This window comes from Stenella coeruleoalba (genome assembly GCF_951394435.1).
Source record: "Stenella coeruleoalba genome assembly, chromosome: 11".
Taxonomy (NCBI): Eukaryota; Metazoa; Chordata; class Mammalia; order Artiodactyla; family Delphinidae; genus Stenella; species Stenella coeruleoalba.
In genome coordinates, this window is record NC_137157.1 from 85395000 (window position 1) to 85417802 (window position 22803).

At 37.6% G+C, this 22803-nt stretch overlaps 1 protein-coding gene across 2 annotated transcripts in view; it reads right to left on the reverse strand.

The window, feature by feature from the left end:
- Positions 1-22291, reverse strand: part of SLCO1C1 (solute carrier organic anion transporter family member 1C1) — a 47673-nt gene extending 25382 nt beyond the window's left edge. The window contains exons 1-5 of one of the 2 annotated variants that reach the window (XM_079938040.1): positions 21968-22291; positions 20712-20853; positions 9254-9386; positions 4171-4295; positions 429-575 (exon numbers count right to left, since the gene is read on the reverse strand). In XM_079938040.1, the coding sequence (XP_079794166.1) occupies positions 429-575; positions 4171-4295; positions 9254-9386; positions 20712-20853; positions 21968-22096 (676 nt within the window). In that variant the 5' untranslated portion in view covers positions 22097-22291. The remainder of the gene's footprint in view (positions 1-428; positions 576-4170; positions 4296-9253; positions 9387-20711; positions 20854-21967) is intronic. The other variant, XM_079938041.1, reaches the window with a different exon arrangement.
- Positions 22292-22803: the final 512 nt, after the last annotated feature.

Sequence of the window (22803 nt, forward strand, 5' to 3'; positions counted from 1 at the left end):
TTCCGAGACATAAGAGGCACTCGATAAATACTGCTTCCATTCGTTTACCTTTGGAGTTTGCTGTATTTTGGGTTTTGTGATTTTAGCTGCTGGTTTATCTGCTGGGGCCTGTCCAGACGTATGGTTGGCTCAGGCCTTGCTCTTGTCCTTCTTCTGTATCCATGAAGATACTTGCACAAGTCATATATCACAGCAGCTGAGCTCACAGATATTTACTTTTAATCTGATATTCTTTCCCTAATGCAATAGGTCCTTCTAACTGGAGTTCCTTCGCTATCCAAATCCTCAGTGTGGACTTCAGAAAAATGCGAACTGAATAAAGGAGTTGGATATGAAGTATAAAACCTTCCACACCCTATTTAGTTGAGAATGAAGTTGAGAAAACCAGGTACCCTGTATCCCAAGAAGATGAATGAGGTGGACATTACCAATATAGAAAGCCGCATTGTCCTCATTAGCGAAATCATCAAGGTAGGCGATGCCTAGAGGCTGAATGGGAGTTTCTCCAATGCCACGAAGAAGGTTCCCCAGGAAAACATAAGCCCACATGGAGGAGCCGGCATCAATTTCACATTCTTGAAAGGAAAGCAAATGAGGTTGAAATTCAATCACTATCGAAGTTAAACATTTATTCAGCATGTCTGCAGGGTGTCCTAAAGTTGCATTAGAATGCAGACGTGAAATTTGCCATAAACCTAATTTGATAGGAGTTTGAGCAAGATATTTTAGGCAGTGTAAATCCCCCAGAGAACAAGGAAATCTATTGCTTCTTGTTCCTGTCCCCTTATTTCTTATTTTCTTTCTTTTTATTTCATATTTATAAGGAATTCTTTGAATTTCTGCACTCCAGTAACATTCAATATCCTGTCTGGGACAAAATACAAAAATTTGAACAAGGCTTTTCTCACCTTAATCTTCACACTTTTCTATTTTGCAACAGAAGTCACTTGTAATTTTATTGCTGAACAAGTTTTATCTGAAATTCAAAATTTTATATGGTTGATACTTCAAATTTGAACATCATTGCCTACAGTTATAATTGTTTGATAGTGAATGGCCATGTTAAGGGCTCACGTTTCAGAAACAATTCATATAAAAAGTTAAAATCTTATATGCCTCAGTTGTATAACTATTCCAACAAAAAGAACCTTTTGACAGTATTTTTAGAGGGAAATTCAAAGCTAACAATTTTAAAATGCTTTCATAAAAGTCATGTCTTAATATGAACATGTGAAGTAGAGTAATTACTCCCATATAATAAATTAAATATACTTTGAAGAGTTTGGTGACTTTAATAAAAGCAATAATATTAACCACCTATAAAGAAATCACCACTTCTGGGTCAGCCATGTGGAATTCTGGACATGCTAACGAAATTCCCCAAATCCTCTCTTGTGTGGAAAGCAAGGCACTGGGCTAAGTGGTTTGCAGACATTTTCAAATTGAATTCTGCTAATAATCCTATGAGGCAGGAGATATCTTCTCCTCTAGTAACCTTGAAAGTGATTTTTGAAGGTAAAGTATGGGTTATGAAGAACTGGGATGAGCGCTTTTGTGAGTCAGACTCTGACAGAAAAGATTACTATGTAGTCATGTTGCTTTTAGTTCTGATTCTGCCTCTTCTAGAAATGTAGCCAAGTGACCAGGGATTTTTCACTTATCTTCTCTGGATTTCTATTCCACTCCCCAAAATATAATGGGGACTCCTTTTTAAAAATTGATTCCAGGGCTCCCCTGGTGGCGCAGTGGTTGAGAGTCCACCTGCCGATGCAGGGGACACAGGTTCGTGCCCCGGTCTGGGAAGATCTCACATGCCGCGGAGCGGCTGGGTCCGTGAGCCATGGCCGCTGAGCCTGCGTGTCCGGAGCCTGTGCTCCACAATGGGAGAGGCCTCAACAGTGAGAGGCCTGCGTACCACAAAAAAAAAAAAAAAAAAATGGATTCCAATGTCAGTTCCAGCCCTGACATTTGTGGGGTTCTATGCTTGTTGGTAGAGGAGTCTTGTAGATAAGTGTAGACACCTTAGCTTTGTGCATTCCAGTACAGCGACTACAAGCCACATGTGGCTATTGAAATTTAAATTAATAAAAATTACATGAAATTAAAATTCCATTTCTCAGTCACACTGGCTATATTTCAAGTACTCAGTAGCCTTGTGCAACTAATAGCTATTGTACTGGACAGTATAGATACAGAACATTTCCATCATCACAGAAGTTCCCGTGGAGAGCTCTGTTCTAGAGTATTTGGGTGAAATGGGGTTTGTGCGCAAAGCATTTTTGAGAAGAGTCCTCTATTTACCCCACGAACCCCTTTAGGATAAGCCTTGTGTCCACTATGTCTAATATCCACATAAATCTATGACTTTAAGGGAGCAGGATCTCATCTAAAGGAAAGAAAAGGATGAGTTGTGAGTCTTAGACTCTGGACCTGCCTAATAACTCGTCTCTTTACATTAAAAACTTTTCATTCCCCACCCTGAACCCTATGCCTCTCTTTTTAACATTAAAGGCTTAAGTATTTCCTGACTAGTTGTATTGTCATTTATACCATGTCTCTCCCCTGACTGTCAGAACCAAGAACAAAATAAAATATCTTCAGTGACTCTACATTGTGTCAGGTGAAAGTCCAAATTCTTTAGCTCATCTCCTTGCCTCTTTATATGGACCTGAATTAAACTAACTGTCCATTATATTCTTATATAAACAAGCCCTCTGTTCTCATCCACTGATTTTTATATGCCCTCCTGAATTTACCTATTACCTTCTTTCACATTTGCTTTTTCTTCTAGAATGCTTTCTTTTCATATAGCATGACAGGGTACATTTGTTTACATGTTTATGATCACCCCATTTTCACCCCTCATATTTCAATATTTCTTTTAATCTTTTGGCCCTTCCCTTCATTCAAACAGCCAGACTTCTCAGGTTCATTGACCAGGAAAAGGACATCTCAGAAGGAAGCATTAATGAGGATGTTAGGGGAGTGAAAAGGTTTTATGGTGTAGATAAAAGATTTAGATGAGTAGCAGGTATTTAAAGAAGGACTTCCACACTGCCTCTGTAGAAATGGATTCCCCAGCCTAGGGGCAGGGAGTAAGATGAGGGTGGCGGGGAGGAGGTGCTGAGCATATTTATGCTAAAAGGCTGTGGAGAGAGGATTTGAGCACCTGCCAGTGCAGCACCCCAGAGACATAGCAGACACCTGTGGGTAGATTCATGGACTCCATGAGTGAAGAGAACCTGTGCCACTGTAGCCAGGAAGAACTCAGGGAGGTAGCAAGATCCTGAAGATGAGATGGCTGCACAGTACAGCTAGGCATCCCTGCCCCTGCCTCTTCACAGGGTTTCCAATGCCTAGAGTAACACAGAAGAGATGGTTCCCATGCTCCCAAGGGTGGCCCACACATAGCCTTGCTTGCAGTATGGGTCAACCATGTGGAATTCTGGATATGCTAACGAAATTCCCCAAATCCTCTCTTGTGTGGAAAGCAGAATTATTTCCATGTTTCCATGATGGTCACTTTTGCATCAGAGAGAGCCACTGTGCTAAAAAGGACACGAACATGGACATAAGATGACCCCAAGATGACATGTATGAACAAACTCTGTGGCCAGAGGGATTTTAGATATTTAGGCTGACAGAGGACTACTGATAACACCAAGACCTCCCCTCCCACAATCTTCTCCTTTACTATAATGTAAAGCTCCCTGCAATGTAAGCGACCCCTGGGAACATGGATAGAGGCTAGGGACAAATTGACTGAGATTACGTTTTTGCCGTTCTGATGAAAAGGGGCTGAACGCAGAAATCAAGTTGAGTTTGGGGGGAAAATATATTTCTTTTATATCTGAGCGACGGGCTGAGGTTTGTACATGCTGAACTAGTTTTACCCTGTTTCACAGCCTGCCTTGTTTGGAACCACTGGAAGCTTTGCTCAGTCACCAGCAATTAATGCCCCATCTTTCCATAATATTTGATTGTCTGCATATTTTCTTAGATCTCATCTCTGCTTTATATTCTAGGAATTTTTATGGCACTATAGTATCTCAACTTAAGTAGTAAAGCTTTTGAGAGCAAAAAATCACATAGATACTTTTTGTTCATATTAAAGCACCTGTAACATCTTTCAAAAGAGCTTGTGTAGTCAAGTAAAAAAAATCATCTTACCATTATTTATTTTGGATTGTGATTTTTCCATAACTGAGATTGGTAACGGACTGTTTGACCCCAGGAAACATGGAGAGATGCTGAAAGTGGAATTGGAGAAGGGAGAATACCTTTCATATCTGTACCTGTATAAAAAAAGCATTTTCTTTACTACGAGCTCATTTAACATCATGCTAAAAATATTATATGTGTATTACTTGACTCAGTAGGGGACCTGGTTGAGTTTATAGCTCTTGCAGAATCTGAATCACTAAACCAAACCAGCATTTAGTTCACGGATATTACACCATATCTGAACCAATTACCCAGTGTCATGAAAGAAAATAAAAGAATGATTTAGAGAGGCTCATTTTAATATAAAATAATGACTGTAATCACCTACTCGATTGGTGAAAAAATATCCAACCTTTCATAAAATCATGATTATCTCTAAAAGCAATAATTTAACAATCATGGCCATTGGCACACTGTACTTAGAGTTGTAAATGGAGTAGAACACCTGAAATGTGGTTTATAGAGAACTGATAATGATACATGGGCTTTTGGAACCATTTTTCTAGATGGTATCCTTTTCCTCTTCAGTTTATTAATCTGGCTCTAAGTTATTTCTAATTTCACCCTTTCCTCTGTTTATGAGGTTACCATAGCAGCTGGATTGAAGAGCCAGTGCCGAATGGTAGGGTTGCGATCATTCTATCTACGGCCCCCCAGTGCCATACTCCCTCTCAAATTATCCTTGAGGAGCCAATTTCTTTGCCCTTCATGCACCCTTCAGAGTAGAGGTACATGATAAAAGGACATCACATCACCTTGATTCTCATTTTGTTCAGGCACTGTGTGACTAAAGGCTAATAATCATAGTGATATTTGAAATATCAATAGTAAAAACCTATTCAGCGTGATAGGGACAAGATGTATTGAGTTACTAATATATTCAGATTGATAAGTCAGTTACCTTATTATCAGTGTTGCATAACCTACACCTCAATGGGTCTATGAACCCCACTGGAAAAGTAAGAACATTTTTGTATGTATGTGAGTATTTAAGGGAAGAGGTTCATAGTTTCTGTCACTTTTATCAAAATGGGTCCTTGACCAAAATTGGTTAAGAACCACTTAATGAGGATAACTGTTTTTTAATTTTTAGCTACAGAGGAGAGCATTTAGTATTAAAATCATGGTAAATATAATTTTCTTTCTTTAATATAATTCCAGAGATACCAGAGACTATTATAATGCCTAAAGACTCTTTAAGATGACTGTCAATAGCAATTATGTAGTATTTTGAAAATTTTTAATTACTTGAGCTTTCAGTTTAATCTATCAAAAGGCAACTGCTGCACGCATAATTATTTAGATTTTGAATAAATAGAATTTTATGTAAGTGCCGCCTGTGTCACTAATTACTATCTATGACACTGAGAAAAATCAATTAACCTTTCCAAATTCCGTTTTCCTTAGTTGTAAAATGGGGATTATAGATATGGTCTGTGCCTATTTAGGTTCTATTGGATGAGACAAACAATTGAACAGGGGACCAATGGTATAAATGATTTTAAATCAGGGATATTGGTTCTGACCTGGCTTCCAACCCCGACTGACAATATGCGTGAAGTTCTACAGTAGCCTCCTAAATAGTCTCTCTGCTTTCACATTTGCCCCTCCGGAGTTATTTTCCCAATCTGTAGTCACTGTGTCCCTTTAAAAATATGTCAGGGGGCTTCCCTGGTGGTGCAGTGGTTGAGAGTCCGCCTGCCGATGCAGGGGACACGGGTTCGTGCCCCGGTCCGGGAAGATCCCATGTGCCGCGGAGCAACTAAGCCCGTGAGCCATGGCCGCTGAGCCTGTGCTCCGCAACGGGAGACACCACAACAGTGAGAGGCCCGCATACCGTAAAAAAAAAAAAAAAAAAGTCAGATTGTGCCATTCTGCTCAAAACTCTCCTCTGTCTTCCCATCCCATTCTGAGGAGGTAAAGTCTTTGCAGTGATCTGTGTCCTTAACTACCCGAGGTGTGGTCTGCAGACCAGCAGCATCAGCTGACAGAGGACTACTGATAACACCAAGACCTCCCCTCCCACAATCTTCTCCTTTACTATAATGTAAAGCTCCCTGCAATGTAAGCAACCCCTGGGAACATGGATAGAGGTTAGGGACACATTGACTGAGATTACGTTTTTGCCATTCTGATGAAAAGGGGCTGAACACAGAAATCAAGTTGAGTTTGGGGGAAGAATAGATTTCTTTTATATCTGAGCAACAGGCTGAGATTTGTACATGCTAATTTGTACAACCCCAGAGCTACTGAATCAGAATCTACATTTTACCAAGAGCCTCCGGTGATTCCAGTGTCCATCAGAGTTTGAGATACAACCTTGATGTCTCCTCTGTACCCCCTCACACTGTCCCCTTGCTCATCCCTGCAGTAGACCACATGCCTGACTCCCTCCTCCTGCAGGAATGTCCCATTCACTGTTCATTTAGCCTGGAATCTTCTTCCCCAGATGTCTGTATGGCTGTCTCCTCATCTCTTTCAGCCCTTCACAAAGGTCACCATCTCAGTGAGCCATCCCCTGAAAACTGTACTTTAAACTGCAACGCTCTGCACTCTTATGTGTCTCCCTGGGTTATCTTTCTCTGTAGCACTTAACATTTCTGGCATATCTCATTATTTGTCTGTTTATTTATTATCTATCTCTTCCTAGTAAGATCCATGAGAGCAGAGATTTTTGTCACTATTCTATCCCCATTACCTAGAAAAATGATCAATACATATTTATTAAATTCATGAGTTAGGTGCGTAAAATAGATAGGTAGTGGGAAGCAGCCGCATAGCACAGGGAGATCAGCTCGGTGCTTTGTGACCACCTAGAGGGGTGGGATAGGGAGGGTGGGAGAGAGGGAGATGCAAGAGGGAAGAGATATGGGGACATATGTATAACTGATTCACTTTGTTATAAAGCAGAAACTAACACACCATTGTAAAGCAATTATACTCCAATAAAGATGTTAAAAAAAATTCATGAGTTAGATGAACTAACACACATAAGGCTGAACACAGTCTGTTGGGGGTAGTCCCTCAATAATTGATATCTATAATTAATATTATGTTTAGTTGCACATTGAGGGTATGTCTGCTAGGCAGACAGAGTACACTCCTCATTGACAGAACAAAAATTACATTTTGGACAAGTACCCAGTTAGTGACTAATGCTGTGAAAGGTTGGAAAGAAGTTATTGTAGTAATCCTCAGTAGACAGCAAACTTCATGAAGGAAAGAACTGTGTATGGGTTTTTTTTTTGTTTTATTTCATTTTGTTTTTTCCCCATTACCTGGCACAGTACCAGACAAATGGCAGACACTAAATAATAAATGAACAAATATATCTTTCAACATATAAAAGGTGGTTGATAAGAATCTGTGTTTGTTTGGCACCCTTTGTCAGCACTAGCCTGTCTGGCTTCTCTTAGCTATACTTCTCCTTCTGGTTTTCTTTATTAGTACGTTATATTTGTCATCAACTTGAAGTAACACTATTATTAATCTCAATGCAGCACCTTTGAGACAACTCATTGCTATCTCTGGTTGAAACCAGCTGGCTTAATTATCTGAGGAGGGTTGAAAACAACACACAACAAGAATGACACAACTCCTAGTTATGTCAGGAAACTTGGTAAGCATTTTACCTGTGTCATTCCATTTAATATTTGCAACAACATTACAAGCTAAGTATTATTTTTAATACCTGTAATACCTATTTTAAGGTATTATAAACTGAGGCCTAGGAAGGTTAGATGACATGCCCAAATTCATGTAGAAGAGCTACTGATGCACTGCAGAATGAGTTAGGTCAAGGGTCAAGGATTTATCTAGCCTCTGAACCTACTTTGAAATTTTAATATTTTTAGTAGTGGAACTCTTTTCCCCCACTCTTCTGCCCTGTGGAAAGGAGGCCAGATAGGTGTCCAAAGAGTAGGCAGAAGTCTTGAAGCCACAGATCCCTCTTCATGTAAAAACAAACTGGCCAGAGAAACCACCCAAATAGGTAGGAAAGATCCCACACAGAGGATTCTGTGATCTTTACAGATTGGACACAGAAGTCAAAATCAAATTATATAAGTGACCTGGGAATCCAAGAAAACGTTTGGACCAGATCATTTCTAAGTCTCTCCAGATCTCAAATGTCATGGTATGATGGTCTAGAGTGGACAGTCATCAAAGAATTACTTGATATATAATTTCCTAAAACATTCTCTTGCTTTAAAACCTCTTGGTAGTCACTTGGCTCAGTAGACAATGGGCGACCACAGAGGAGAAGCAACATATATATGTGTGAAGAAGTCCTAATGCTGGTTTTAAGAATCCAGTTCTATAATTAGAAGACACCTAACCCCGAGAAGGTCACCAGACTCTCTAGGTCATGGTCCTTAGCTCTAAAATTTAAAAAAGATAAAATGTGCTCTCCTGCCTCACAGGTTGTTGTAAAGGTGAAATGATACGACAAAATCTTTGGAAATACTAAAGTTGTATGCAAGAACTAACAAAAGTATCAACAGTAAACTTCAGGGTTAAAGAATACAAGCACCCCCACTTCCACTGAGAAAGTTCTATGAGATAATATTTGAACATCGTATAGTTATTTCAGTTGGTCATGTATCCCTAAGTCAATGATCTGCCAGTCAGTTGTACCATGATCCAGCATACTGTCTGTAGCATTCATTTATTACCCCTTTGACACTCATTTGACATTTACCACATAATTTATTACTTTCTCTTTACTTATATATTTTGCCTCCACATCTAAGTTAAAGCATTTGAAAGAAGGCATAATAGTGAAATTTTCCCTTTAAATTTTGTTGACATAAATACATAGTAGTATATTGAAAAAAATTTTTTACAGATTATTAAATCATAAGTGAAATTGTTAGCCTTTTGAAATTTTGCCCAAAGTGGATGTAATAAAAATAAGATATAAATTATCATGGTTTAAGACAGGAGTTATTTTCTTAAATTTAAATAATTAATTGTAATCATCATGCAGTTGTTTGTTAAGGCAAGAAAAAGATGTTTGCTTTAGACTTACTGCTCCATGAAGAAATGAGGCATTGCAATGAGCAATGTTCCAACGCCCATGATTAGGCACCCTGCTCCAATTATTTTTGGCCTGTGAAGTTTGGCTCCAAAGTAGCTAACAAATGTTATAACTAAGAGATTTCCTTTGGGGAAAAGAATAAAATGTTCATAAGTTAGACAACTTAGAAAAAGTCATCAGCATAACTAAATGACTATAACTAAATGAATGAATGTCTATAGCAGGTTTGGCAATGTTTTGTTTTGACTAAACCATCTCCCACCATCTTCCCCATCATTTGTCTTTCTTTCCTTCAATCTGAGATGACTGGAACTATCTTCAGACTCATTATTTCAATCATCTCATCCTTTTATCAAAATATTGATATTTTTATAAACAACCCTTCTACCTTGTTTTCATCCACCTTAATTATGTGTCCATTTAAAGTGTTTTATCAGTAAATCAAATTGTAGAAGACTTCCTTTAGTTGTTCTCTTAAATTTTCCTTGGTGATTTTGAAGTAAACTGTATTACTCTTCATTTGTTCACATTTTCTATTAAAACTTCTATTGGTTTCCCATTCGCTCTTGAAACATACATCATATAGTATTGCTTTAGCTGATATTTCCGAAAGAAAAAACAAACACAACTGTACCTCACTTTAAATGAAATCAAATTATGAAATGCATATTTATATAATTTTTATAAAAATATAAGATTCAAAATACAAATAAAAATTACTCCACATAACTTCAGAAATACATCAATTATATAAACTCAATGTATGCTCGTAATACAAATTTTATAAAATAGAAAGTCTCCATAAATTATACCCATCTCTTTTTTAAAAAAATAAAGAATACATTTTTTTGAAGGTGGGACTTAAGCCTTTCTAAAATATCTCTAGTGAAGGATGTGATAAATTACTTTTAGTTGATGATGGTGTTAACTGATTAAACATCCTTTAAGGAAGATTTTCTAATGCCTTGCTGTGCACAAAAATTACTGGAAAGGAGTGGTGGGGGAAATGGAAACATTAAAAATGCAGAATCTTGACAGCTCTCAACAGTTTCTGATTTCATGGATTGGGGAGAGGGATGCAGGCCAAGAAATCTGCATTTTTAATACTAGTTCAAATGTGTTGACAGAGATGGTTCCTGGAACATGCTTTGATAAACATTGCTTAGGGTCTTAGATTTCAAGGAGCTTTAAAGTTTTAGCTATTTGCATTTGGAATATTTAGCTTTTAAGGACTGTGGTGTTAGATAAAGTAAAACTTAGCAATTCTCCAGCAATTGGTTGTGATGGCTGTTGGGTGGCCTTGCTTTGACGTTCTCAATGTTTTCAATTTTCCAGAAAGAGTAGTTTCCTTACATCTGTAAGCAATCATCTAATGTACTACTGTTTATTCACATTGCCAGCTTTAGTCAAGTGCAAAAAGAGCAGCAATTTTTGTAACCTTGAGGGCAATAGCAATAGTGAAAAAAGCTTGCTCTAGGCTACAGTGGCTCCAGGCTTTATGGCTCCAGGAAGAATTAAGCTCTTTTGAATTTGCATATCAAAAAAACTTGAGTATGAAATTTCTCATTTGACATTTAAGTACTTAGTAGAAGAAATTTTGTACCATATTGATAATTATGTTTATAGTTTTGCTAATGTGTCACAGTAAATAAACCAAACTGAAGTGAAAGTTGACTTTCAGTTTATAGGTAATGTGTCCCCACCACCACCACCAGTATCTCCCTCCCCAACTCCCATACCACCAACATGTCACAGTAAAGGACTCATGTTTACAGGTTGTTTCTGTGTTACATTAGTGGGTGTGCCAAACACTACATAATACCATTTGAGCTTCTGTGATGTCTGTAGAAGTTTTTGCTTCCTTTATTTAGTATCTTTTCTGAGTTCTCAGAAGATACACTTAGGAAATAAATAGTGATGTATAATCTTTAAAAAATCAAGTTGGATATCAATATTCTTTCACATCTACTATCACTAACTTCTGAAAAAGACAACAGGTCCAGAGAGGTTTACAAATACATTTTATCAAATTTTCAAGTACTAGATTTTCTCTCTTTCTCTCTTACTCTTTTTCTCTCTCTTTCTCTCCCCACACCCACACACAGTACTTCAGATAACAGAAAAGAAGGCTACCCAACTCCTGCTATAAGACCAATATACCCTTGCAATTCAAACTAGACAAGCACAATGAAAGAAGAGACCAAATGCAGTTTATTCTAGGAGTGCAAGGGTACCACCAAATAAGAAACAAATCTATTAATTAAAGCTCTATATTAAATAATGGAAGAGGAAAAATTCCATGGTTATCTTGAGAGATGTAAAACATTTAATATAATTAACCATTTATAATAAGAAAAAAATCTGAGCAAATTAACTTTTAAACTGTATCTATCAAAACTGCACAGCAGGGCTTCCCTGGTGGCGCAGTAGTTGAGAGTCCGCCTGCCGATGCAGGGGACGCGGGTTCGTGCCCCGGTCCAGGAAGATCCCACATGCCGCGGAGCGGCTGGGCCCGTGAGCCATGGCCGCTGAGCCTGCGCGTCCAGAGCCTGTGCTCCGTCCGTAACGGGAGAGGCCACAGCAGTGAGAGGCCCACGTACCGCAAAAAAACAAAACAAACAAACAAAAAAAACAACAAAAGAAAACTGCACAGCACAGATATTGTTTAATGGTGAAATTTTTAAAGTATTTTCATTAAGTTAAGATACAAGAGAAGGATGCCCACTGTCACTACTTCTATTGGACATAGTACTGAGCCCAATGCAATAAGGCAAGAACAAGAAATAATAAATCTAATAATTGGAAAGGATGATATACAGTTGTCTTCTGTTTCAGACAATATGATTGTTCAGGAAACTCTACAGCATCTATAGACAATCAATTAAAATTAACATAAATTCAGCAAGACTGCTGTATAACATTAGATATTAATACTCTTCCAGTATTCCAGGAATTACTAAATAAGAAATGTAACAAAAATTCTTTTCACAATAGCAACAAAAACTTTAAATATGTAGGAATAAATCTAACAAAATATAAGTAGTATATTTATAGATTATAAATATAATACTGAAAGCTATATAAAAGAATAACTAAATTGAGATATATACCATGTTCTTGGATGGAAAGACTCATAACATAAAATTTCAGTTATCTGATTTGATATATAAATTCTATGCAATTTCAGTCAAACCAAAATTGGATGTTTCAGGAAACTATTCCAAGTAGAGCCAAGAAAAAATTTGATGGAAAAGTTGGAAATTTTCCTACCTAGTAACAGAGCTAATTATAAAACTATTAATCAAGAAGACAGTCTTGTATTGAGTCAGGGATCAACTTATGGACTTATGGAAAGATTTACACCTAAGTGATAAGTTAATATATGATAAAGAGGGTATTGCAAATAACTGGGTTAAGTATATATTGAACTAGTGCTGATTGGACAATTCGTTATAATAATATAAAGAGATTGCTACCTGACTTTGTATTAAAAAAAATTGTATTTTAAGGATATGCCTTTCTGGTCCAGCATGTAAGAAGCTAGAAGTATGCACTTTATCCTAACACCAAGTAAAAAGTTGAAAAATCAACAACTCTTCTTAGATCTGTCAGAAAGATGGGGTCATAGGGCAAACTGCTGTCCCCAAAATTGGAGAGACCAATAGGCAAATGCAGAGAATTGTGGCCAGCTGGAACAGAAATCCACAACAATAAATCTCCTTGGGAACAAGTGTTATGGTAAGAAAAACCTGAACTATAACTGACAGGAGGCTCAGCATCAGCAATTCTGAGAGAGAAAAACTCCAGAGGGACCCAGTGACTGAGGGCACACACTCTTTTGTGAGTTTTACTTCAGGAGCTCAATTAGGTTCTCACAGTGAATATTGGAGAATAAAACTTTTGTGCTTGCAGCATGGGGAGGGGAAAGGAAACCATTTTGAAATACACCAGAGCACTCTGTTTTTCTTAAGAAAGTCTGCTTTTAGGGGAAACTAGTAACCAGAGTCTAACCTGCTGGGGCATTATCAGAGCCCAACTGACCTGGGGGAAGGGAAATACCCAACTTCAGCTGTTCTAGCTATCCTGTCCCATCAATGAGGGATAGGGGGACTGAGAAGCACATCTAAAGTTCACAGTCCAGAGGCATAGGCTCACTAAGAGCCTGAGACCCATAGGACTATAGAATACTTTCTCTCCCTCACACAATACCATCATATTACTAAAGGCCTATTTATAGCAGTTCCTTTTACCCAGTACATCATTTCTGGCTATGAAGCAAAAAATTATAAGACATACTGAAAGTAAAAAGAAAACCTTTTTGAAGAGACAGCAAGAATCAGAACCAGACATGGCAGAGATTTTGGAGTTGTCTGATTAGAAATTTAAGACAACTATGATTAAGATGTCAAGAGGTCTAAGGGAAAAACTAAAGAGCATGCAAGAACAAATGGGCAATGTAAATCAGAAAGATGGAAAATCTGAGAAAGATCAAAAAAAAATGCTAGAGAACAATAACACAGGAACAGAAATAAAGAATGCCTTTGATAGGCTTGTTGGTAGACTGGACACAGTTGAAGAAAGAATCTCTGAGCTTGAGGATATATCAATAGAAAACACCAAAACTTAAAAGCAAAGAGAAAAAGAGACTGGGAAAAAAAAAACCAGAACAGAATATCCAAGGACATGGAACTATAAGAGGCATAACTTACAGGTAATGGGAATTCCAGAAAGAGAAGCAAGAGTCAAAGGAATAGAAGAAATATTTAAAATAATGACGATTGAGAATTTCTACCAAATTAATATCACACACCAAACCACAGATCCAGGAAGCTAAGAGAATAATGAGCAGGATAAATGCCAAAAAATCTAAACTAGACATATAATTTTCAAACTACAGAAAATCAAATATAAGAGATAATTTATAAAAAAAGAAAACTCACCTTACCTATAGAGGAGGAAACTAAGAATTACATCTTATTTCTCTTCAGAAACCATGCAAACAAGAAAAGAGTGTAGAAAAAATTTTTGAAGCGTTGAGAGAAAAAACCCCCACCAACCTAAAGTTCTGTACCCTCTGAAGTTATCCTTCAAAAGCAAAGAAGAAATACTTTCTCAGACAAATATTGAGGAAATGTGTTTCCAGTAGACCTGCCTTTCATGAAATGTTAAAAGAAGCTCTTCAGAGAAAAAAAATAATAATAAAATTCAGAAACTCAGATCTACATAAAGAAAGGATGAGCATCAGAGAAGAAATAAGTGATGGTAAATTTAAAACTTATTTTTCTTATTCTTAATTGATCTAGCAGATAACAGTTTGTTCAAAATAATAATATCAAAAATGTGTTCAATGATGTATTCTTATGTATGCATGTTTGCTTATGTATAAGTGAAATAAAATGAATAATAGCAGTGATACAAAGGATGGGAGGGAGGAATTCAAATTGAAAGACACAATCTGCCAACACTCACATAGGGAGATACAGTTAATCTGAATATACCTATATCTATTAAAGAAATTGAACCAATAATTAATATCCTTCTATAACAGAAAGTACCAGGTCCAAGTAGATTCACTGGTGAATTTTCCAAACAGTTAATGAAGAAATTATACTAATTCTCTACAATCTCTTTCAGAAGATAGAGAGGGAACAGTTCCTAATTCTACAAGTGCAACATTACCCTAATACAAAAACCAGAAAAAGCATTACAAGAAAAGAAAACAACAAACTAATATATCTCCTGAACATATGTGCAAAAATCCTCAACAACATATTAGCAAATCAAATCCAACAATATGGAGAAATAATTGTACATTAAGACCAAGCGGGATTTATCCCAGGTTTGCAGGGCTGGTTCACCATTAGAAAATCAATTAATGTAATCCATCATATCAACAGGCTAAAGAAGAAAAATCACATGATCATATCAATATATGCAGAAAAAGCATTTGACAAAACTCTACAACCAATCATGATTAAAAAAAAAGAAAAAAAAACTCCATAAACTTGGAAGAGAGAGGAATGTCCTCAACTTGATTAAAAAAAAAAAAACTACCAAAAACTACAGCTAATATCATACTTAATGGTAAGAAATTCAAAGCTTTTCCACTAAGATCAGGCACAAGGCAAGGCTATCTCCTCTCACCATTGCTTTTCAATATTGTACGGGGAGTCCTACTTAATGCAACTGAACAAGAAAAGGAAATAAAGGTATACAGATTGGGAAGGAAGAAATAAAACTAGCTTTGTTCCCATAAGACATGACCATTTTTGTAGAAAATCTGAGAGAATTAACAAAAGAACTCCTGTAACTAATACATGATTATAGCAGGGTTGCAAGATACAGGGTTAATACACAGAAGTCAGTCACTTTCCTATATGTCAGCAGTGAAAAGCAGGAATTTAAAAACATGATACCATTTACATTAGCACCCCCTAAAATGAAATAAGTATAAATTTAACAAAATATGTACAAGATCTATATGAAGAGAACTATAAAACTCTGACTAAAGAAATCAGATAACTCAATAAATGGAGAGATATCTTATGTTCATGGATAGGAAGACTCAGTATTGTCAAGATGTCATTTCTTTCCTACTTGATCTATGCATTCAATGCAGTCTTAATCAAAATCACAGCAAGTTATTTGTGGATAGTGACAAACTGATTCTAAAGTTTTTATGGACAAATAAAATACCCAGAATAGCCAACAAGATATTGCAGAAAAACAAGAGTTGGAAAACTTACACTACCCAATTTCAAGACATACTCTAAAGCCACAGTAATCAAGACAGTGTGACACTGGTGGAAGAATAGATAAATAGATACATGAACAGAACAGATAGCCCAGAAACAGACTACATAAATACAGTTAACTGGTCTTTGAGAAAGGAATAAAGGCAATACAATAGAGCAAAGGTAGTCTTTTCAATAAATGGTGCTGGAAGAACTTGACATCCACATGCAAAAAAACACAACAAAACTGAATCTAGACACAGACTTTACAGTCTTCACAAAAATAAACTCAAAATGGATCACAGACCTAAATGTAAAATGCAAAACTATAAAACTTCTAGAAGATAACATAAGAGAAAACCTAGAAGACTGTGGGTTTGGTGATGACTTTTTAGATGCAACACCAAAAGCCTAATCCATGAAAGAAAAAATTGATAAGCTGGACTTTATTAAAATTAAAAATTTCTGCTCTATGAAAGATGATGTTAAGAGACTTAAAAGACAAACCACATACCAAGAGAAAATATTTACAAAAGCCATATCAGATAAAGGACTGTTATCCAAAATACACAAAGAACTCTTAAAACCCAACAGTAAGAATACAAACAACCTGTTTAAAACATGGACCAAATACCTCGATGGACAAATCACCAAAGAAGGTACACAGATGGCAAATAAACACACAAAAAGATGTTCAGCATCGTATGTCATCAGGAAACTGCAAATTAAGAAACCATGAAACACCACTACATATCTATTAGAATGGCCAAAATCCAAAACATTAAATGCTGCTGAGGGTGTGGAGCAACAAGAACTCTCATTTATTGTTGAACTCTCATTCCAAATGGTACAGCCACTTTGGAAGACAATTTGGTGGTATCTTACAAAACTAAACATATTCTTCCCATAAGACCCAGCAACTATGCTCCTTTGTATTTACCCAAAAGAGTTGAAAATTTATGTCCCCACAAAAATCTGCACACACAGATGTTTACAGTAGCTTTCTTTATAATTGCCCAAACTTGAAAGCAATCAAGAAGTTCACTAGATGAATAGATAAATAAACTAAGGTCCATTCAGAAATAGATTATTATTCAGTGCTAAAAAGAAATGAGTTATCCAGTCATGAAAAGACATGGAAGAACCTTAAATGCTTATTGCCATGTGAAAGAAGCCAATCTGAAAAGGCTACATACTGTATGATTCCAACTGTATAACATTCTGAAACAGGCAAAACTATGGAGACAGTAAAAAGATCAGTGGTTACCAAGGGGTAGGGGGTAGGGATGGATAAATAGGCAGAGCACAGAGGATTTTTAGGGCATTAAAAGTGCTCTGTATGATACTATAATAGTGGATACATGTCATTATACATTTGTTCAGTCCCACAGAGTATACAACACCAAGAGTGAGCCTTAACGTCAACTCTGGACTGTGGATGATAATGAGGTATCACTGTAGGTCATCAACTGTAATGAATGTACCACTGTGGTGAGGGATGTTGATAATGGGGGAGGCCGTGCATGTGCGGGGACGGGGTTTATGGGAAATCTTTGTACGTTCTGCTCACTTTTGCTGTGAACCCCAAACTGCCTTAAAAAACAAAGTGTATTGGGCTTCCCTGGTGGCGCAGTGGTTGAGAATCTGCCTGCTAGTGCAGGGGACACGGGTTCGAGCCCTGGTCTGGGAGGATCCCACGTGCCGCGGAGCGGCTAGGCCCGTGAACCACAACTACTGAGCCTGCGCATCTGGAGCCTGTGCTCGGCAATAGGAGAGGCCGCGATAGTGAGAGGCCCGCGCACCGCGATGAAGAGTGGCCCCCGCTTGCCGCAACTAGAGATAGCCCTCACACAGAAACGAAGACCCAACACAGCAAAAATAAATAAATTTATAAAAAAAAAAAGTGTATCTAAAAACATCTATGTCAAGTTGACTAAATACTAAAATGTAAAAGGCAAAAGTTTTAAATATTTAGAAGAAAATACATGGAAAAATATTTGAAACAAAGAATTAATATCTGCAAATATTAGTAGGTCTTGATAAGAAAACATTTTATTTTCTTGGAAGCTCTCTGTCATTTTTGGAGAAAGAGTCCTTGTTACAAGAAAATACTTTACTTGGGAAGAAATTGAGTATCCAGTAGGCAGATGTTAGATGATAATGCCAATTGATGTCAAAGGATAAATGAAATTGTTCTGCAAAAAATAGAAGAATTTAAAGCTAGAGACAGAGGGTGGGAATGGGTCCAGAGCTCTGGAAGGAGGAATATGAAGAGAGGCAAAAGGAGTAAATTAAAATTATGGTCAGGAAACCCACTTTTCTGGAAAACTAGGGATTGCAAATAACTAGAGCAAACCTGTGATATTTGGGATAAAGTTTTGCAATGGAAGTCAGAGGACTTTTATTGCATCTAATCCAATAAACAATTTCTATCCTTAGAATGGTCTGGAAGAATTAATATGAATTTAGACTCAGGGCCCTTTTTTTACTTCCTGTGCAACATTAGTACTCTCTATTAAATATAGACCCTCTCAAGTTTTGCATTGGGGTCTGGGAATCTAAGAAAAATTTGGACCAGATTCTTCCCAAGTCTCTTCAGCTACAAAATGTTTTTATACTATAATCTAGAGTGAGCAATAATCAATGAATCACTTCATATGTAATTTTCTGTCTGCTCATTTCTTCTTCTTTCTGTAAGTCTGATTTATTCTTTTGATCTGCACTCAGCTTCCTCTTCATACTTGTTTCTTCTCCTGATGCAGTGTTACCCTTACCTTGACTCTCCATGGACTTTCATTCCATTTAGGGTTGTAGGCAGGGCAGTCATCAAGGAATAAATCAACTCTCCAGGCGTCTCCAATTAGCTTACACAAGGTAGTCATATGATCAGGTGTTTCAGAAACTTGTTACACAAAGTGCAGCCCATTGATGAATAGCATCAACATCATATTGGAGCTTGTTAGATATGCAGGATCTTACTTCCCTTCTTACAGAATCAGTCTATGCATTTTAACACAATTGTCCAGGCATTTGCGTGAACGTTAATGTTTGACTAGCACGGAACCAAGAAATCTTTTTCTGGTAGGGTGATGAAAGATGGATTTGGGAAGTAAAAGCCTGAAGGTAAAAGGTTACCTATTCACTCTTTTAATTCTTTCTCTGATATTTAGGGTAAGAACTGATATATACAGTATGAACGTGTATGATCAGGCCACCCAAGATGGCTCCTCTTTTGCTCTATGTACATTCCCTGCTCAACCAGTGCCTGCTTCATCTACACGCTACTCACACTACCAACCTTCCTGTATATTTGCCCCTTCAGCTAGTGACTGTTCTAATTTTAGATCAGAACACCTCCACTAGGATAGCTTGTCAAAGCGGCAGTGAGGGGGCGTGCCACCTACTGGTTTCCCTGGTAACCAATGAGCCAACCTGAAGTCAATTCCCCCTATAACTGGTAATCTCCCTCTCCTCCCTGGGAGAGAAGACTGCCGCCATGTCCTGCCTGCAGTCAGCCGCACACGGTGGCTTGTTGCTCCAGGACCTTGCTTCAGACGTGTAAGTTCCCCCTATCCGTTAAACCACTGATGTTTCTGTCGCTAACTCTGGGCTCTTTCTTCGGTCTTGAAGCTGGACAAGCACAGGGCTTGCTGGCCTGCGGGTGCAGCCCAACAGAACTAGAATAGTAATTGTTGAAGAGTTGAAATATATTCCTTCACTCTTCTGAAGGTTTAAGTGAAGCTGAACCTGGAGCCATTAGAGATTTTACTATAGCATATATTTGAGTCTCAACAAGCAGGAAGGACCACAGAGACTATTAATTTTGTTTACTTCAAGAAGGAATCAGAGCCCCTTAGTTTATCAACTCAGGAAGCTAAGTGGGATTACACTCTTTAAAGTACTTCCAAAACTGACTAAAATCACTTGGTCTTTTCAAGTTCAAAGTGTACAGTCAATGGCTATAACCAAAGAACCCGGAGAGTAGAATTTTTATTGCCTGTTTTGCTGTCGTGTTCTTGTTAATAGAATCCCTTTATCCTCTTTCTAGGCCACTGGACAGAAATACCCCTTTTATAGTTTAACTTCTTCTTAAATCATTACAAGATATTTTTCTAGAGCTTCTTTGAAGCTCTAGAAAAGTTTGAATCACAGGGCTTCCAGGATATAAAACTCTTTTGTAAGGACATTTCCTGCATACTTTTAACTCAAAATACCAGCTGCATCTCACTCTCTCTCCTAGAGAAGTCTCACTCTGCTTGAAAACTTGTGTGAGTCATATAATAGTGAACACCTGGGGCAGGAAGTTAATTGCTGTTTGCTCGGAGAGAACAAATTGCCTATACTGTAGCACAAGGCCATGGCACACTCTGTCCAAATAAGATTTTACAGATAGAGTCTGATATTAGCAGACAGCAGAATGCAGTGAGGATGTCATTTAGTCGTGCCTAGAAACCTTGTACTTAAAAGTAAAGTCAGGGCCTCCCTGGTGGCGCAGTGGTTGAGAGTCCGCCTGCCGATGCAGGAGACACAGGTTCGTGCCCCGGTCCGGGAAGATCCCACATGCCGCGGAGCGGCTGGGCCCGTGAGCCATGGCCGCTGGGCCTGCGCGTCCGAAGCCTGTGCTCCGCAGCGGGAGAGGCCACAACAGTGAGAGGCCCGTGTACCGCAAAAAAAAAAAAAAAAAAATAGTAAAGTCAGGCATCTGCAATACCTACCAATTTCAAAACTACCATCAATAACTCCCACCAGTGAAGAAGGGATATCAAACCTCCTCTCTATCTGAGTGATGGTGCTCTTCAGGTAGCCTTCTGCCAGTGCTTTGGCAAAGTAAACAAAAGACAGGGCACCCAAGAACACCTGAAAAATATGACAGGTCACACTTAGTCTAACTCCAGCCTGACATATGACTGGAAATTTACTAAACAGAGAGACAGAAACACAAACCACAAACCAGGTAACAAGCCTGTTACCACTGAAGATTTCATTCAAGCAAAGTAATAGGCTTCTTCCCACCTCAAGCTCATGTAGAGTTCTAAAAATTCAAATAGACTTCCATTCATAATGTATGTTGAATTCCACCCTTTCTCCTCCTCTCCCCCAAAGGGCATTCAAAGATGTCTTGGCTTTGAAAAGAAGATTCATTGCATGGGGAAGCAGAGAGAGGAAGGAGCCATTGAAAGGTAAGAAAATAAAACAAAAACCATCAACCAAATACTCAACATCTTATCACAGATCTAATACTCATTATTGTGTATTTCACAGCAATGGTTAATGTTCTAGCAGGGAACGTAACAGACTGAAAAAGTAGAACTACTATTCTTTGTGTTTAAGTTCATATTCAAGTTAAATTCATACTCAAATTCTTATTCAATGAAAAAAATATCTTCTTTTTGATATCTGGCTTGTGTGTTTTGCTAGACCTGGGTCTGTGATGGAGTATCCATAAGGCAGATTATATGAAAAAAAAAGTATGTATTTGTTGAGTGAATATTTGATGCAAGGAAAGTATAGGAACTTGGAGTCACGTTGAGCACCATTTAAAAGGGAACCCTGTCCCTTACTCTGTGGCCAGGAAAGTCAAATTTTTCATTTATAGAATGGGAATAATATGGATGTTTCATAGATTAAATGTTACAACTGTGCATAGCATAACATCTGGTACATGGTAGATATTTAATGAATATCATTACCTCTCTCCTTTCTGTTTCGGAGGGGCATTCAAGTGAGCCAGGAAAGTAATATTTAGTAATTTAACCTACATAGTCAGGCAAAGATTGCTTTCACTGCCCAGCAAAGTGTGGTTTTCATAAATTGCATCTAAGGTCACTTTTTAAAGTGGAAAAAATTTCTCACCTCTAGCTATAGTGTGTAGAAAATAACTGGATCAAGAACTGAGAGCATGGACTTCACCAAATTCTCTTATCTCTTTAGTTAACCACTTATGGTTGTTTATCATTTAATTGTTTGTTACCTTTAGTTCACCACAGCAGGGTTGTTTCTCCTCTGAGGAGGGATATTCTGTTTTAAAGGAAGGCCTCCCAACAGGTTGCATTGAATTTTTGCTGAATAACTGGATATTTTCTTTGGATGAAGTGTCCATTATGAAAACATTCCTTGACTCTGATCTGTCAAAGTTGATTTTTAAAGTAAAAAAAAAAAAAAAAATTAATTCAAACCCATGCAGTTGATTAGATAATGTTTTTATTTCACAATAGATCACAATTCTGTAGACATAACTTGATGTGAAGTTCCCTCATTTTACCACAGTAAGTTGGCAAAGTTTTTCAATTAAAATCGACCAGGATATCTGATTAAGCAATCCTGCTCTTGGGACTCTGTAGCCAGCATTCTTTCTCAATCCCTCCAGTTTAAGCCTCATTATAGCAAAGAATAAATTTAAATGTTGCCTTTGGAATAAATAACGAGGAAGAATTTTGCTAACTTTGTGGTCTTGCCAGCTTAAACTAGAAGCAAGCAGGAAAGGAAGAAGAGGAATTCAGCCATTTGAATATTGATTCATTAGAATTGAGTCTTTAAAGCCTTTAAATCTATTATCTTAGCAGAATAAATAGAAAAGATTGATGCCCCTGGTAGATGCCTATATCACACTGTGATTCTTATACATTTGTAGCATCCAAAGTAAGGCTTAAAATAAGGCAAAAAAAGAGGACCAGTCTGTGTATCATTTTAGCTTGACAAATAGGGAAGCAGCATGATTTATGCCTCAGGCTTAGATTTCATTCAGTCAAAAGTAGTCTTTGGCCTGCCTTAAAGTAAGAAAGATGCCTTCCTTCCTATGTCTAATTT